The sequence below is a fragment of the Dermacentor variabilis genome, chromosome 3, assembly GCF_050947875.1.
Source record: "Dermacentor variabilis isolate Ectoservices chromosome 3, ASM5094787v1, whole genome shotgun sequence".
In the NCBI taxonomy this organism is placed as follows: domain Eukaryota; kingdom Metazoa; phylum Arthropoda; class Arachnida; order Ixodida; family Ixodidae; genus Dermacentor; species Dermacentor variabilis.
This window is the reverse complement of record NC_134570.1, coordinates 75,088,108-75,105,433: the sequence shown is the minus strand read 5'-3', so window position 1 is coordinate 75,105,433 and position 17,326 is coordinate 75,088,108. Positions and strand designations below refer to the sequence as shown.

Below are 17,326 nucleotides of genomic sequence, written 5' to 3'. Positions count from 1 at the left end.
ATTTTCTATGTACTGCCACCCTTACTCAATGCCTCACTTTGAGGCCTGTAAGGTATTTTTAAATAAATAAAAATAAATAAATAAACATAAACATATCAGTTAGCAATGTTGCACAAATATAGGAGCGGCAGAAACCCTTTTCAGTCATGCTTGACCTTTTCAAAATGTATATACTGGTTCATTACAAGCTGAGTTTGGAACTCATGTTCTGTTTCCATTGATTTTAAAGAACAGATGTCTCGAAAGCAGTGTTCATGCTCCTCACAATATGCTCAATTAGATTTTTGAGTAATGTGGTGTATCCGAAACATTATCTAGCACTGTGCGATCTTGTAACCAGAGTTGAGCACAACCACTCTTGTGTTCAAGTCATGGTACAACCTGATGCTTTGCTGGGAGAGCTGGTATGTATTTGTGAATGAACAGGAAGCCAGTGATACATGCAAATGTGTACACAAAGGAAGAAGCGCACTGGATATAAATTTCCATTCACTTCTAGCTGGCTATAGTTCTAGCTGGATGAGTGTTGCAATTGAAACCCTTCCCTTCATTTTTTTTTCATAATCAAGCGCTCGTTCTTCTTGTGAATGCTCACACTGGTTTCCCGTGTGAGCACGTGCAAATGAAATAGAGAAGGTCAAGGAAAATGGGTATTGCAAGTCACAACCCGAGTCAGCTACACCACATAATGTCACACGCAGCGACGTGCCAGCGACTACTTGATGCGTAAATTCTAGGCATGTAAATATGAGCACCTTCCTAACTGTTCCAAACTGAAGCAAAAATACGCACACCATCTGGTCTTGAGCAAACAAAAGCAAACAATTTTAAATTATTGGTGAAGCCATGACTTACTGAGATGTTGTAATGCCCTCAAAATGCATGCCACAATTAGTCAAGCACCATTCCAACTGCACACAATCAATAAACACAACCAACGCGTTCAACGCTGCGCTATGACGGCTACTCGTGTTCTGAGCTTTTTGCCTCTCGTAAGATGGCGGTGACTGGCCTCACTTTTAGAGAGCCTCCTTGACATCCTCTAAGTATATAACCTCCTTGCCTCAAAGACTGCAAATGTGCACACCTGCAATCTCCAAAGCCATGGTGCTGCGTAGCGTAGATACCATGGCTGCCGCGGGGTGCCACAACAAGCCGTCTCGCCATTGAGGTGCTTAAAGCTCCCAGATATGTCTGTGACGTTCGTCATCGAGAACAGGAAAAATTACACTATGCAGTTACACTTCTTTTTTACTAGTTAATACGTTCCAGGAAAACACAATATTTTGGCACAAACGCTTAGTACCTGGCCAAATTGTGATCGTATGATACATTGTCCAGCCACTAGGTCCCACGTGAACAAGAAAATGCACGAGGCATTCGCGACTGAGCAGTAGGCGTCTGCCATGGCAGCGTCCCTGCAAACACTTCGTGCCGCAAGAATTCAGGCAAGGCTTTGCATTACGTAGATAACTACAGCTGAGTGCCAAATTTTTTTGTGAACGTGGGTAGCACATTTTCGAAGTTATGTTTTTTATTCTGTAGTATGTTTCTTCACATATTTTATTTCCAACATGTACAAATGAGGTTCTACTGAACTACTCATTTGTATCAAATATGGCTAAAGTGAAATTTTGTTATAGCTGGCCTTTAACCCTTTTGTCACAAAATCTGTCCTGGAAAATTGCAGCAAAATTTTAAAGTCTTCTTTTACTTTTCTGAGGTTCTTCATGTAGTGTGCTAATTGAAAAAGTAAATGTATGCTCTATTCCTTTTACTCAATGAAAACATTGAATAACAAACCTTGTTTTTAGAAGAATAGTTCTCATAATGCCCCCATAGAAGTCTTCAATAATATTTTTTCAGTCATGAGAGCAAAACAGATGCAAGCTGCAAAATAATATGCACGAGCGCGCCATCTCAGTAGTGGACGGTGGGACGCGTAGATGTGTGCGACTCATTCGCGGCAATTAAAACAATGGAAACTGCAGTGTTGATGAGAAGGACTCGCCCTCGGCAATATTGGTACGAATTAATAAGGCGCGTACAGCTCAGGCTTAGGCGTTAAAGGGTCAACTCTCATGAGGTGACTCTCTAACCTTGACTTTCACTGGATTCCTATCGACTTGTGTTTTGCACGCTGTGCCTAAAAGGTGCACAACTCACCTTGCAACGCATGGCCCAGGTCAGTGCAATGCCCAGCTGGCCCTTCTTTGCCATACGAACCGCCAGTGTCTGGCAGATGTCCTTGACTGGAAAAGAATTGCCGAAGCTACACACACTGAGCGCAGCAGGAAACCTACAATTCTGCACAAAAGTTACATTGCTCTCTGCAGTGACTTTTAAGGTGCCCGATTTTCCTTTGTGCCCTATGCAATGTCACCAATGAAATTACATGGAGCATGACGGCCCACAGAAGCAGCCATTGGGTGCACGCATGCACTACCTTCCAGATCCTAAAGGAAATGGCCAAGTGGAGGCTGTTGATTCATGCTGCCCTTCCTGCAAGGCAGATGTCCTTGACTGGAAGAGAATTGCTGAAACTAAGCATGCATGCACACACGCACACACACTTTCAAACAGTTCATGTTACAGTGAATAGAAAGGCATGTCACTCAAAGCAGATGTTAGAATATACCATATTTACACAATTATAATGTGCCCTTTTATTCTAGGAAATGTATTTAAAAAATTATGCATGTCAGATTCCAGTATAAAACTAAACTATAATAGTGAAAAAGCTATCGTCATTGGCATTAGAAATTTCTGTAATCCAATCTAATCTACTCCAATCCACATGTCTCTGCAGTTATATCTTTGAGCCCACTCTAATTTCGTCATGCTGCCATGGTCTGCACTGCATTTAATTAGGAAATGCAACATTCTCAGATGCCATAGATGGCATCGAAGATGCGATGCTCAGGGCTGCTGATAGCAAAGAGGAGGCCTGTGATGACGACAATGAGTCATACCCAGTGTACTGCAGATCGGATGCAATAAATTATCTTTGCCCAAGTGAGAGCGAACTGCTACTTCTCACACTCTTACAGCCATAAACCAGTGAGTGAGGAATCGAGGGCAACGCACTTTCTCATTTCAGTTCGGACCAACAGGATGTGTGTTACAATCAAGGGTGCATTAAAATCAAGCCATTACGGTAGCTACAAAATGGCAGCAACCAGTTTGTGCAGACCCCTGAGGAATTTTTACTGAACATTGCAGTTGGTGCTGCTGAAGATAAGCCGAAGTAAAAGGTTATCGTAAATGCACTAAGAAAAGGAAAATAAAGAAAAATGACGAAGCTAGTTGACATAGGCATGATGGGCAGAGCACTGCTAGCGGCAGCTTGAATGCTAGAGGAAGCAGACGAGTTGAGGCTGATAGCACCTATATACAAATCCAGATATTCACAAATGCAATGTTCGCACACAAAAGACAGTGCTGTACATCATTCTAGGGTGCATGCCTAGGTAGCCTTTGAGAAAGTTTGTACTTTAGAGTGCAGATCTTATGCACCCGCATCTGCGTCAGCGTAACCAAGCGAACGATGAAAGAGTGAAGAGTGAAAGCGGAGCGAGGGATGAAATTTGCGAGGGGAAAGCGGATGAGGAGGGTGCAGCCGAATCATGAGGCAGAAAGTGTAGAAGGAGGGTATGGCAAAAGCGTGAGAAGAAAAGCATAGTGCAGCGACGATGGCTACGAGATGGTGCCAGAGTAGAACGCGTCATCTGGGAGGTCTGTCTCGGGCGGCTGCTGTGAATTGTACCCAAGCATCACCCATGCACTGCCTCTTGTGGTCTCCAGATTAGTGAGGCAGTCGTGCCACACTTCGCTCTGTTTGCAACTTGTGGCACAAGACAGACTGTCCGCACCGGCCAATATATCGTGGAATGAAGACGTATAGCGCTGCGCTCAAATTACGCTTAGGGAGTACCCCAACCGTCGGCGAATTTCCCCCCCCCCCTTCTTTTTGCGTGCATGGATTATAAATTTAGACAAGTTCCACAAACACTAACCAACTAAGGGATGACAGAAAAGTATGACCGTAAGAAACGCCATTCCAGTTATTTTAGTGCGAGTTCAGACAAAGCTGAAACTAAACTAAAGCTAAACGGTCCTGAAGACTCCATGAAACGAATGCACCGCATATACCTGTGTAAGGCCGCACTTTCTTTTTTCACAATCTTGACGAGATGGGGCCCTTACACAGGAGTGAGCTTACATTGGTCTATTTTTTTTTTTGCCATGCATAATCCACAAGTTTCCTTTGTACCAAACAACTAATAACATTGCTTTCATACTGCATTTATTCGTTCATGCATGCACCATGACATATCTGATCCCCATCTATTTATCACCACTGCTCAGGCTCGGTTCGGCAGCACACTTATGGATATAATCATCGCCCGTCGCATCCACGGTGTAAGGTATTCCTGAGACTTAAAAGCTTTTCAAGAACTATGTCCAAAGACACCACACTCCCCCCCATGTGCTTCTTAGAACCAAAGAGAAGACAAGCAGCAGAGACGCTTCTGACTTTCCCCTTTCTTTTTTCCAGATTTCCAAAAAAGTTCTCCAAACAGCCCTCACCTGCTGGCATTTCCCTGCGCTCCAGTATTTCGACCACCTTCAGTGCTTGAGCCTGGGTTTTCAGTGGGATGTGCTCGATAAAGGCTTCCAAGTACTCCCTGCGTGCAACACGACATATTGAGATGTCCATGTTTATTTAAGCCTACCAATACCAAGATTCTGCGACACCTGGGAGAACAGGAATAAGGGCCAGTAAATGCAATAAGACAACAGAATTTTATGCATTACGCTTCAAATAAAAACCCTGAAGTGGCCCTTCATATCCCACAAGGTTATGTACAGGTAATTTTGCCTTGCAATGTGCCTTCAAGGCATTGCACTTCACACTGTTGTGAAGCTGTCATTCAAGTCAAGGTGCAGGTCTCACCAAAGTACAGCATTGAAAGCAATAGCGACAGATCCCAAAAAATTGTTTTCCTATTTTTGTTATATGCTGGTTATTACATGTGCTATTGTGTGAGTGTACTTGTAGCATAAAGATTTGAGCAGTGCTGTGTGTGGTAATTTGTGCATATTATACGCGCTCACTCCCTCTTCCTCCAACCTGCAGAGAGATGCACTTATTTATATGCAGTAAAACCTCGTTAACCCGCACCCGCTTAAACAGTAGTTTCGTTTTAAAAGTAGTAAAGTCAAATCCCCGACTCAGCGGCCATTGAAAATAAACCGTACCAGCTTATTATGTACGTATCGGTTAACACGTAGTGTTTCCACTTTTCCTAGTGCAAACATGGCGGTGCGTCGTCTTCATCGGGCGGCCGGCAGAACAACAAGCATCAGAGATTGAAACAACAGCCTCCAAGCGCCCTGTGCATTTGCGCGTGAAGCCACATAAACATCAACATCATTTCGGCGACGTGCAAGCGAGGACTCGTGTCATGCTGAAGCTCTGATAAAAAAAGAGGCCGGATGCTCAGCATAGAAGAAAAATTAGACGTTGTTCATGCTACAGAATGTGAGACGAAGAAGTTGGTACTGGCACGCGACAGGGATCTGCTGTTGACTACGGTGTGTGGCATTTGGAATGCGAAGAAGTTGCTCGGCCACGCTGCTGCGACCGTGAAGAGATGTCGGCTACGAAGTTTGACTTTTCACCATCGTTGCCTCTGTTGTTGCCAAAGTGTCGACTAGCGACAGTGATGAGGACGACACGGAAAGCGACAGCACGGGCAATTCAGGCCTGACAGTGGCAGAAGCTGCGCGTTATGTCAGCCCCATGAATGCAATTGTCGCGACAAAAACAGCACCCCGCAATGAAAAAGGCAACCCGCGACTTTCGCATCGCTACTGCTTGCGTGCACGGAGAATACGTAACGCAACGAGGAATCTGCCATGCGAGTGTTTGCCGAGAAGAGGGGGCTGGCTGAAAATCTGCCTCGCAGCTTCACTAAGTTTGAGCCTGCTGTCATCGCTGCTAAGCCACCGCGGCACCAAATGAAAATAACACTTTTGTCGCGCGAAGTGAATAAATACTGCATGTTTTTCCCCCTTTCATTGCACTCTCTTTGAGTTTCGTTTTTGAGAGGTAAGTGGTAGATCTCATGCTATTTAGGTTAAACAGTACTACCGTTTAGTACATACCTTTTCTGAGCTCCGGCCAGCTACAGTTTAACGAGGTTTCACTGTAGTACTACAACCTGTGTCAGAAAAGTTCCAGGACAATTTTTTTAAATTTCTGAGTATGCAATACTAAAAAGGAAGAAATGTTTTTATATCACCTGGTGTGTGTTCTTACTTGACACAACCTTGGCCATCTTTCCACGCAAGCTCACTGGGTGGCAGGGCTGTGCTTAGCAACACATTGTTCGGGTTGTTGTCGCATTAGTTAAGATGACACAATGGATGCTGATTGTAAGCAAAGAGTGAACTTTAAGCTCTGCATTAAGCTCGGGAAAACCCCTAGTGAAACGTGTAACACAATTAAGCAGGCATATGCAGGCAAGGCATTTTAAAGAAGTCGTGTTTTCGAGTGACACAAAAGGTTTTGTGAAGGCACAGATTCAGTGCAGGACGATCCGAGAGCTGGTCGCCTGTCTACGGCACATATCGATGCAAATGTGGAGCACGTAAGGCAGTTATTGCAAGAAAACCGTCGTGCAACTGTGCGCATGATATCAGAAGAACTGAATTTGAATCGTGACATGTGTCATAAGATTTTATGAAAAGATTTAGGGAAACGGAAACTTAATGCAAAGATCGTCCCTCACTCATTAATGGACAAACAGAAAGAGGACGGATGACGAATTTGCGCTGAGCTATTGGATAGCGCCAGATGTGATCCGAAATTTGCATCAAAGATCATTGCAGGGGATGAAAGCTGGCGCTACCAGTGTGATCCTCACACGAAGTCTGAAAGTGCTGAATGGCAGAGTCATGGATCACCAGCCTCGAAAAAAGTCAAATGACAACCTTCGAGAACAAAGGATATGTTGATCGCATTCTTTGATAGTAAAGAATTGGTTCACCATGAGTATACTCCTCCAGGTCAAACAGTGAACCAATCTTTTTATATTGAAGTCTTGAAACGTTTGCGAGAAGCAATCCAACATCGTCGCTCTGATTTGTGACATCCTCAGGACTGCATCTTACTGCATGATAATGCAAGACTTCCTTCTGCTTTATCTGTTAATAAGTAGCTTGCCAGACATTCTGCTATTGCCATTGCACATCCGCCATATTCGGCCGACCTCCCACCATGTGATTTTTTTCTTGTTTCCGCGAGTGAAAAGGCAACTGAAAGGAAAGCTTCATCAAGACAATGCAAACATCCAACGGGCTGAGACAAATGAGCTTACAAGCATCGCAGTTACAGATTTCCCTGCGTGCTTCCAAGACCTCCAGAAACGTTGGCAATTGTGCACAGAAAGCCAAGGGGACTACTTTGATAGGAGCTAGGATCATTACTTGGAAAGTGCAATTTTCTATTTTTTAGTACCTTTGCACTGGAACTTTTCTGACAAAGGTTGTATATAACATAGTACTATATAAGATAGCATTATATAAGATAGATATATAGTACTATATTATATGTGCCTAGTCAGCATATGCAACAGGGATGTTCCATGAGTCAGCTGGTCTTAATCATAATTTTTGCCCTTACTAAAGCCCAGGACTGACCTTCCACGTCGCGGGCAATGATCCAGGTAGCCAACACCAACCTGCCAGAGGCTGCAACATAAAACAATGCAACACTTAGACTTTCAAACAGAGAAAACCGCAGGGACCAAAAGCAAACCAGTACACTTTCTGTCATGAAATATATATATCATGGTCTATTCCACAAAGCTGAAACATCAGCCCACCACTGTTGAGACATTGCAGCAACAACAGTTTCTTAAAGGCCCACGAAAGATAAAAATAATTCGAGCTTAGGTAGCACATCGCTATTCCACAATATCAAAGCAGCCACTCTTACCACGAGAAGAGGCTTGGTATGCCAGGAAAGAGGTAAAAATGAAACACGGTGGCGACACTGCCTTGAAGTCCCTTTTCCACACAAGCTTGCAGTGTGGTCATGGATACTGACAGCCTCTGCTTGGGCCTAGTTATTTTTTTACCGTTAAAGATGACCCTTTTTCCATTCCAAAGGAGTCAAAGACTGAACTTGTAAAGTTTCTACTACTTTTATTGAGCCACGATGGCCCAAAAGGAGAAAATACTTCGAAATTCGTGGAGTCACACTGATGTACCAGCTCTGGTGTTTCAGTGCAAAACAAAAAACTTGAACTTTCACCTTCATTTTCTCTTCTAATATCAACCTGTTACCACAATATTAATCAAATTTAGTTTTTACGGAATGCTTTATCAGCCCAAATTGGTTTAGTGTTTTTCTTTAAAGTCCCTCTAAAGGCCAACTGCAGCAAAACTTAACTTTGGCGTAATTAATTTTAAGTGAGCAGTATACAGTACAATTGAAGTAATCTTGACAAAGTTGCACAGCTGGTATTTGCTTAATTTTCTTATTAACAGCCTCTAATTAGCACCAAACCAGACAATGCAGGCACTTGGAAGACCTGAAATCCCAGAATGTGTTCTCCGAAATTTTCAGCATGGCGTGGGCATTACCCAAACTTGGAGGTTGTGCCCAGGCAGTATGCTGTTTCTCAACGTTCCAGGTTTACGTAATTTTTGGTGAGGATTAATAGCGGCATTGTCTTGAGTTTCAGTATGAGAGATGCCTTCTTTTTGCCAGATTGTTGTAAAACATCCACTCATATTTCAAACATGAAATTCTGCAATGAGGCTCATCAATATCTACACCGTCTGAAACTTGGCATTTTACACGCACCTGTGATGTGTCATGAGGGACGCGGCATACTCCAGGATAAGGTGCTCCCTCAATTCACTGGCGTACCTGTAGGTAAAGTAAGAGACCAGACGTAAGACACTGAGAAACTCTAAGCACTTTCACTAAGAAATCGCCACTAATAGTAATGCCTTGACAAACATTTTTGTAGCATCATGCCCTAGCAAGAAAGTCATCCACTTTCTTTTTTTTTTCCTGTGACCGGACCCACCCTACAGCGGATCCAAACTGCCCACGGCGTGCTAGGCAGACACTGAACAAAGCTTGGGTGCGGAAAGCTCTCGAGAAAGAGCAGCGTGAACTCCAACCCTCCAGCGACCCGACCACTACCACAAATACGGAGGAGACCTGAACGTCGCGTGCCCCAACGGAGGAGACCAGGAAAGTCCAGTCAGAGACCCGTTCGAGATCCCGTCGCAAGTTCCGGACCCGCTCCAAGTCTCGGTCCCGATCCCGCGAGGCATCGGTGCGCCTCCCAGAGAAGCGCCCTCCTTCCCCATCTTCCCAACAACCCTACAAGAAGGCCCTGCAGGCCAGCACCCCAGCCAAGGTGACCCTGGTCCCTTCAGGGGTGCAGCGGACCCCGGAGAAGAAAACAGCAATGGAGGTGCCTCGGGAGGTAGGTCGGGCGGAGGGTGCCCCACAGCTCGCTCCGCCCCGTAAATCTCTCCCTACTCCTTCCCCTATTACCAATTCGTTACCAAATCCCGATCCTCTAATAGAAATAGCCCGCCTACGTCGTGACATGGAGGCGCGCTGTGAGCGCCTGCAAAAACAAAGCGACGCGCTGGTGGCAGACATGAGCACTAGTATGCCGGCGGCTCTGGACAGGATAGAACGCCAAATGGAGGCCCTTCAAATAGGGATTACGGAGCAAGTGAAATCATGTATAGAGTGCACTTTCGCACGCATGCAAGTTCCTGAGCTTAGAGGTAACAACGAAAGCACGCTTTCCGACCAAGGCTCTCGGCCGCAACCTTCAAATGTGGGCACCCGGCGCCCGCATCCCTATGCACGACCGCCTGCTTCCTCTCACGATGATGATGGCGCCGCGTAATGCGGAGCAACTAGTGGTGTGGCAGTGGAATTGTAGGGGATTCCGCCGAAAACAAGGTTCCCTACAGCAGTATATCGCCACATCCACAAACCCTCCCGATTTCATCCTCTTACAGGAAGTCAATTGCACTCCTTCTTTATCCGGCTACAGCGCGCTCTCGGGTGTCTCTCCTCTTGTGGGAGCCTTAGTTTCGAAACATGTTACATGTCGCATGCATACCACTAACATTGACATTCCTCACCAAATATTGGAAATAATTGCACAAGGTAAACGCAGCGAGAGTCTGTTTATACTCAATGCATACAGTTCCCCCCGTTCGGGAACGCACTTTTTTCAGCACCTACTAACAGAATTTGGTAGGTTTGGACGGGTTTGTGTGGTGGCCGGTGACTTTAACGCTCCGCATACTGCATGGGGCTACGTTAAATCGCAGGCTAAAGGGACTTACTTCTGGAATGCCATCTGTAACATGAGATACACACTGCTTACCGACCCAGAGCACCCCACTCGGATGGGCAACAGCGTATCTCGTGACACCTGCCCTGACCTTACCTTCGTGCGTAATACTGGCTCAGTCGTTGCGCACGGGCCTTTAGAGGAGCACCTTGGTAGTGACCACTACATTGTAGCAACCAGCTTGTCATTACGGGGTGTGCGCAGGCCCGAGTGAAATGTGCGTATAACGGATTGGGCGAAATTCAGGGAACGTCGCCAGGACCCACCTGAGCGCCAAGGGTTCGAACGCTGGCTTGACTCTCTCGCACAAGATCTAGAGGCCACCACGAGCACACCGCGCACTACAACCGAGACACCAGACATAGACCTGCATTTACTTCATCTTTGGAACGCCCGTAGAGGGTTGACACGACAATGGAAATGAGAACGCCTCAACCGCAAACTTAGGAAATGTATAGATCAAATTACACGGGAATCTCAGGAGTATGCAGAGATCCTTACAAGGAATAACTGGAGAGGATTTTGTGATCGCTTCTCAGGCACATTGAGCACAGCAAAAGCGTGGTCGATTCTTCGTTCATTCACAGATCCCACCACAACAAAGGGAAAAACATTTCAACAGTTGCACATCCTAATGCACGAGTACAGGGACGATGTCTCAACACTCCTCAGAAAGCTAGAGAAGCATTTCATACCCACAGGCCCACCGCCGCAGTAGCCTGACTATCCTTATGTAGGCGAACGAATTGCTCGATGCAGACATCACATCTGACGAGGTGGGGGTGGTCCTACAAGACCTACGCCGCAACTCAGCACCGGGAGCCTACCACATCCGATTCGCCACCCTTCGTAACCTCAGTGACGCGGATATTAACCACCTCACCCATATCTTCAATGATTGCTGGCGCAAGGGCATGCTTCCCCAAGCATGGCGACATGCCGACATCACACTGATCCCCAAACCGGACAAGCCTGTTAAGGTTGAAAACTTACAACCCATCTCCTTAACATCCTGCATTGGTAAGCTCATGGAGCATGTACTCTTGCAGCGTCTGCAGCCCTTACTTGAAGAAAAATCATTCTTTTCTAACTCTCAATTCGGATATCGGGCTCATCTGTCTGCCAAAGATGTGCTTTTACAATTGCGGGAGGAAGTCATAGGACCTCCATCATCCGCCCAAACGAGAGCACTCATCGCCTTAGACATAAAAGGGGCATTCGATAATGTTGAAGATGACCTCATCCTTCGCAATGTTGCACATTCACACTGTGGAATTCGTATGTACAACTATATCCACGCATTTCTTCGAGATAGCACAGCCACCGTAGGAATGGGACCGCATCGATCCGGTACGATTCACCTTGTAGGACGTGGGACACCCCAGGGCTCAGTTCTTTCCCTTACTCTATTCAATATCGCACTCGCAGGGCTCCCCCGGCTACTCGACCAGATCCCTGATGTCACCCACATTATTTATGCGGACGACATTACTATCTGGTCGACACGGGGTTCCGACGGAGCCATCCAGGACCGACTGCAGCAAGCAGTCGATACAGTTGCCGAGTACGCGAGAAAAGGCGGCTTAAGATATGCTCCAGAAAAGTCGGAGCTCATAATCATTCGCCCCCGGAGCCGTTCCTCTACTCCCCCTATCACTGTGCACGTGGATGGCACAACGATACCACAGGTTAATCGTGCTCGTATCCTCGGCCTACACATCCAAGCGGATGGCAGGTCAAACTACACTGTTTCCCTTCTATCCAGACAGATTGAGCAAATTCTGGCCATGATCCGGAGGGTCTCCAACAGGCGCTCGGGCCTTCGAGAAGAGGACTGCTGCGCTTGGTGGAGGCATGCGTGATCAGCCGCCTTACATACCATCTCCCATTTCAGCGGTTGACCCAAGCGCAACAACTTCGCATAGACGCCATGATTCGCAAAGCGACGAAGCTAGCCCATAGCCTCCCGAACTACACTTCCACACACCGTCTCCTTAACTTAGGGACACATAACACACTAGGCGAGCTGCTAGAGGCACAATGGGTCAGCCATCGCCAGCGCCTCCTACTCACTCCTACTGGCCGCCATCTTCTCACACGGCTAGGATACTCTGTCCCACCCCTTGAGTCTGAAACCCATCCAACGATCTTGTCGTCAGCGATACGCCAAGCACTAAGTATTCATCCATTGCCACATAATATGCACCCCGAGCATGACAAACGGCGGCGCAAAGCCCGTGTACGACACATTGGCCGCATGCTTGCAAACATCCCGGAAACACATACTTTATACACTGACACATCACGCACTCAAGAGGGCTATACCTCGGTAGTTTTGGATGGCAACGAATCCCTGAGAGACTGTGCTGCAATGTGCGGAACAAATGCCGCTTATGGAGAAATTCTCGGTGTTGCTCTTGCAATTCGATACACCATCCGTGTTCCTGAGGAAGTGTATATATTGACGGACTTGCAACAGGTATGCCGGGCGTTCCTATCAGGACATGGCATCCCGAGAGCGGCGCACCAAATTCTCAAACAGATCCCGCAAGATACACCAACCACACCTCCCTGCATCCACTTACTCTAGACCCCTGGTCATACCTCGCTGCTGGGTAACGAACGTGCACATGCGGTTGGCCAAGAAATTTCCCTCCGGGCGACTCGGCGTGGTGAGGCGACTAGTTCAGAGTGGGGGCATCTCTTGCTCCGTTACAAATACATACTCCATCATTATACACGCATTCGTCACACCCACGCCGCACCACCGCCGTCCTTCTCGCGGGAGGAAGCAGTGGCATTACGCCAGTTACAAACCGCAACTTTTCCAAATCTTGTCTCTCTCAATAAATTCTACTCACACTGTTATGCAGATCGTTGCCCTGGCTGTAGCAGCTCGCCCACAATCTTCCACGTCACGATTGAGTGCACTGCAAACCTCTTTCCTCCCTTGCCAACTCTCCTTTACCCCCTACGCAACAAAGAGCTGTGGGACGATGCCCTCCACGACGGACCTCCCGAGGTCCTCCGAGCTGTGATACAACGGGCTCGAAACATCGCCGGAATCATCTTAGGGACCCTGGACTGAGGGTTCCTCCCACACTGCTCTCGCCATTCAAATATTATTAATAAAGATGTTTTACTCTCTCTCTGCAACTGCTTCTGTCACAAGATATACCTTACTTGTTCCTAACCTTCTTTATGGATGCAGCAGAAGTTAGGTTGGTTGAAAGAGGTGCTAAACCCCTTTTCAAACATAGCAAAAAAAATAAAAAATCCTGACCTGTAAATAATAACAATACTGCCATGAACATGTGAGCCAAACACTATTCTACTAAGTGCAGTAAGAAACCTACAACCTCGCACAAAAGTTATCCCGCTCTCTCGAGCAACTTTCAAGACGCCTGCTTCTCTTTTCTGCACTATGCAATGTCACCGATGACTCTGTCTGGGTCATGATGGCCCAGAGAAGCAGCCATTGGGCGCATGCATGCACCACCTTCCAGATCTTTAGGAAAATGGCCAACTGGCAGCTGTTAATTCACCCTGCCTGCTGTGTCACCGCTACTATGTCAATCTCGAGTGCCTTTGTCACATGCTGGCCTCAAGAGGTTACCTTAAGCCCACTACGGAAAGAAAAAAAAAAGGAAAGGAACGACAGGCAGTGCATTGCAACCAGCATTGCCCCGCTAAGAGGAACTTATGAGTTAAGGATGACTGAGGAAAGTAAATACGTATTACGCTCACTATATCACATTCATTTTATCAAACATTTCCTCAAGAATACATATTTAATGAAACATATCCCACTAATTCCAGCATGTTTAGTTTAGAAAGCTTAGATAACAATGAATGCATACAAGAACTGCAGTGGTGGCTTGCTATCCCAAGAGAAATGTCAAGACAGTCAAGGCTTTTAAGTCATTATTTCTGTTTTCAGTTAGATTTGGCATTCAGAAGGGAGAGGTCGTACTTGTGGGAACAGTCGACTCCGAGTTGTCCCCCCGACGTTTAGTCTTCCTTGCACAGTTGTCTCCTAGGTGATGATAAATGGTTACCCAGCATCGTACGATGAGAGATGAAGTGACCGTTTCAAACACAAGTTACACACCAGAAAGTATAGTAATGTCCCTGCTCTTCCTATAGTATACTTTTTTTATAAGTCCTAGACTATAGTGAGAGAGTATACTTACTCTGCATGGCTAGCCTCCATCTGTCCAGCATGAAAGAGCAGGTCTGACAGGTGTGCCGAGAACCACCAGTTGTCCAGGAATAAGCTGCAGGTCATGGTTTAACACAAGTCTGTTACCCATAGCATCAGAACTAACTTACCAGGCAAGCATGCTACTGACAACTACAGCATCCAGTTATAGCTGTAATTGAAGAAATTGCAGCAGCAGCGACAATGCCTTCAGTACTCTCAAATATAAAGCATCTATTTCACCTAACCTAATCCTGCCTAAGCAAATACTATTATCAGAACATTTTGTTAAAGAAGAGAGAGAGAGAGCCACACACTAGCCTCAACACAAGCCAGTGCAATTTAACAGCATTTAAACAATTAAAACTTACCTTAATTAGTATTAATTTGTTCAGTTCGTGCACAAAACTTATTTTTACTTTATTTTTCCCTCTTAGGCACACCATTTTACAACTCATCAATATCTTACACACCATGAAGAGCAAGAATACAATGGTGTACCTCGTACTGAAGCTAAGGCAAGGTATGAACCCAAAGCCTTTCAACACATCCTACCACTTGGAGAGACCAGTGATGCGCCGACACCAGAACAGGGCTGACAAAGCACATTTTGCCGAGAGGTGCACACATCATGATGTCACAATGCACTGGTTTTCTCTATTCCTGCGACCTCTGCCACTTCTATAAGTGAGCACAGCCGGAAGAAACAGACACAGCATTTGTTTATTTTCCAAATGAGCAGCGCCATCATACCTGACCTTATTGCTACGCAATGTAGGCAAATTTTTCTCTGTGTCATGCCGTCGCACTGCTGTCTATGACGGCATGCCCCTCATTTCAAAATCAACATTAGTATCAAATTACAGAACGCTTTAAGCAATTCCTGACCTTCATGCTTGCAAAGTGTCATTCTTTTGTGTGCAAGAAGCACGTGGCAGAGTTTCTGTGACTGCACATATATGCATAAGTGCTACAGCACTAAAGCACATGGACAATAGGCCTTTGCACCGGAAGCCTCGAATCATAGAGTTGGAAACGGATATCAGGCTCCCAGTAGCGAGACTAGCTAGCGTCTCATAGTTGCCCTCTCTTGCTGGACTGTCACGTGCGCAGTTCTTGCATTGACCGCACGACATTTTCGCGATTTTAAGCTTATCCGCACAGGCCATGCGAATGTCCGGGCAGCACTGTGCTGTGTACGGTTGTTCGAACAACCAGAAGAAGTGCAATGCAGCAAGAAAAGTGCAGTGCAGCACGCACAATGTTCTGCAAGAGGACTGCGGATGCAACATGTACTTGTTGTATCGGTTTCCTGCCGATGCGGTACTGAAGCATCGCTGGATTAGCGCTGTAAATCGTAAGGGAAGTGGACATCTGAGATTCCAGAGCCGATGCTTCAGCCACGGGCGCTCAAAACAGGAAAGTATTCACCTTAATGCGTAAAGCAACACCTCTCAACACTGGTGATACTTGCACTAAAGGTCCAAAGCGATGCTGAGGAGACTTAAGACACAGAGAATCATGGGTGAAAGCAGCTGTAGCGCTGAGCTGACGCTTGCCGGCGCCACCCGGCAGTCGCGCACAGTCGTACGGCCGCTGCCAGTAGGAAAGTTTCCGTCTCGATGCGTAGCCGATGCCTCTCGGCGTTGGTGAGAATAGCCCGAAAGTGGCAAGACGACTCTGTGAAAGCCGAAGATGCGGAGAAACACAGATGTAGATAGCAACCAATGTTTTTAGATCTGTGTATTGATAGCAACAACAGCGCTGAGCCAGCTGAGGCTGAGTGACGACAGTCCAGTATGGCATTGCCGCCAAGCAGACGCTAGGCGGCGCCGGTAATCCAAATATGGTGGCGTCCATGGAAGCCTCAGTGCAAAGGTCTATAGTCAGTGATGCTACTAGCCCATGACAATTCGGAGCAGCTTTTCAGGCAGCCAAAAATACATTTTGGAGCAGTAGAATGGACTTTCGGAGCAGGTTTATGAAAGCAGTTAACTATATATTACCCCGTCCCTTCACTGCAGTCTTCACTATGAACTGTGATGAAGCGTTGGTGCACTAAGATGCACTCAAAAAGCCCTTCAGTGGCTTAGAAAAGCACGGAAGCACTTAGACGAGCTACACACATACTTTGGAGGTGTGTTTAGAACCTTCAGCATGATATAACTGTTATAAATGTATTCTTTAAAGGGCCTCTCACCAGGCCCCATAGCTAATTTTGGTTATTTATTCATTTTTATTTATTTATTTATTTATTTATTTTATACAGTAATCATGAACAAGAGTCGCCTTTCTTAACGAAGCAACATGTTGGGATGAAGGAAAAGCAGTTAGTCATAAAAAAATGGAGCGGAGACCACAGAATAAATATACAAAGCATGTACATGCCAAAAGCACTACATACTGCTTATACAGCATCAAATGTTAATATGACTAAAATTGATGATCGGTTTCAAGGAAAGCAAGTAAAGAAGATCGGAAAGTTGATTGCTGTGTGTGGGCCAGAATGCTAGCAGGCAGAGAATTGCACTTTATGATAGACAAAACAAGGGCCGAATACTGATGTTTTCTTGCACGAGAAAATATAGGTTTTATCTTATGTCCATGGTCGATGCGTGTGGAAATGTAGGAAGCCGGGTGAATGAAGGTTCGGTAGAATGGCAGCACTATATGCTGGAAGTTGTTATGTGCCCTCTAAGGAATGTTCAGCCGCAAT

At 46.0% G+C, this 17,326-nt stretch overlaps 1 protein-coding gene across 1 annotated transcript in view; it reads right to left on the bottom strand.

Moving 5' to 3' along the window:
• Positions 1 to 17,326, bottom strand: part of Nup75 (nuclear pore complex protein Nup75) — a 77,988-nt gene that overhangs the window by 23,975 nt on the left and 36,687 nt on the right. The window contains exons 14-18 of the mRNA XM_075685649.1: positions 14,603 to 14,686; positions 8,879 to 8,944; positions 7,708 to 7,758; positions 4,591 to 4,688; positions 2,167 to 2,252 (exon numbers count right to left, since the gene is read on the bottom strand). Of these exons, the coding sequence (XP_075541764.1) occupies positions 2,167 to 2,252; positions 4,591 to 4,688; positions 7,708 to 7,758; positions 8,879 to 8,944; positions 14,603 to 14,686 (385 nt within the window). The remainder of the gene's footprint in view (positions 1 to 2,166; positions 2,253 to 4,590; positions 4,689 to 7,707; positions 7,759 to 8,878; positions 8,945 to 14,602; positions 14,687 to 17,326) is intronic.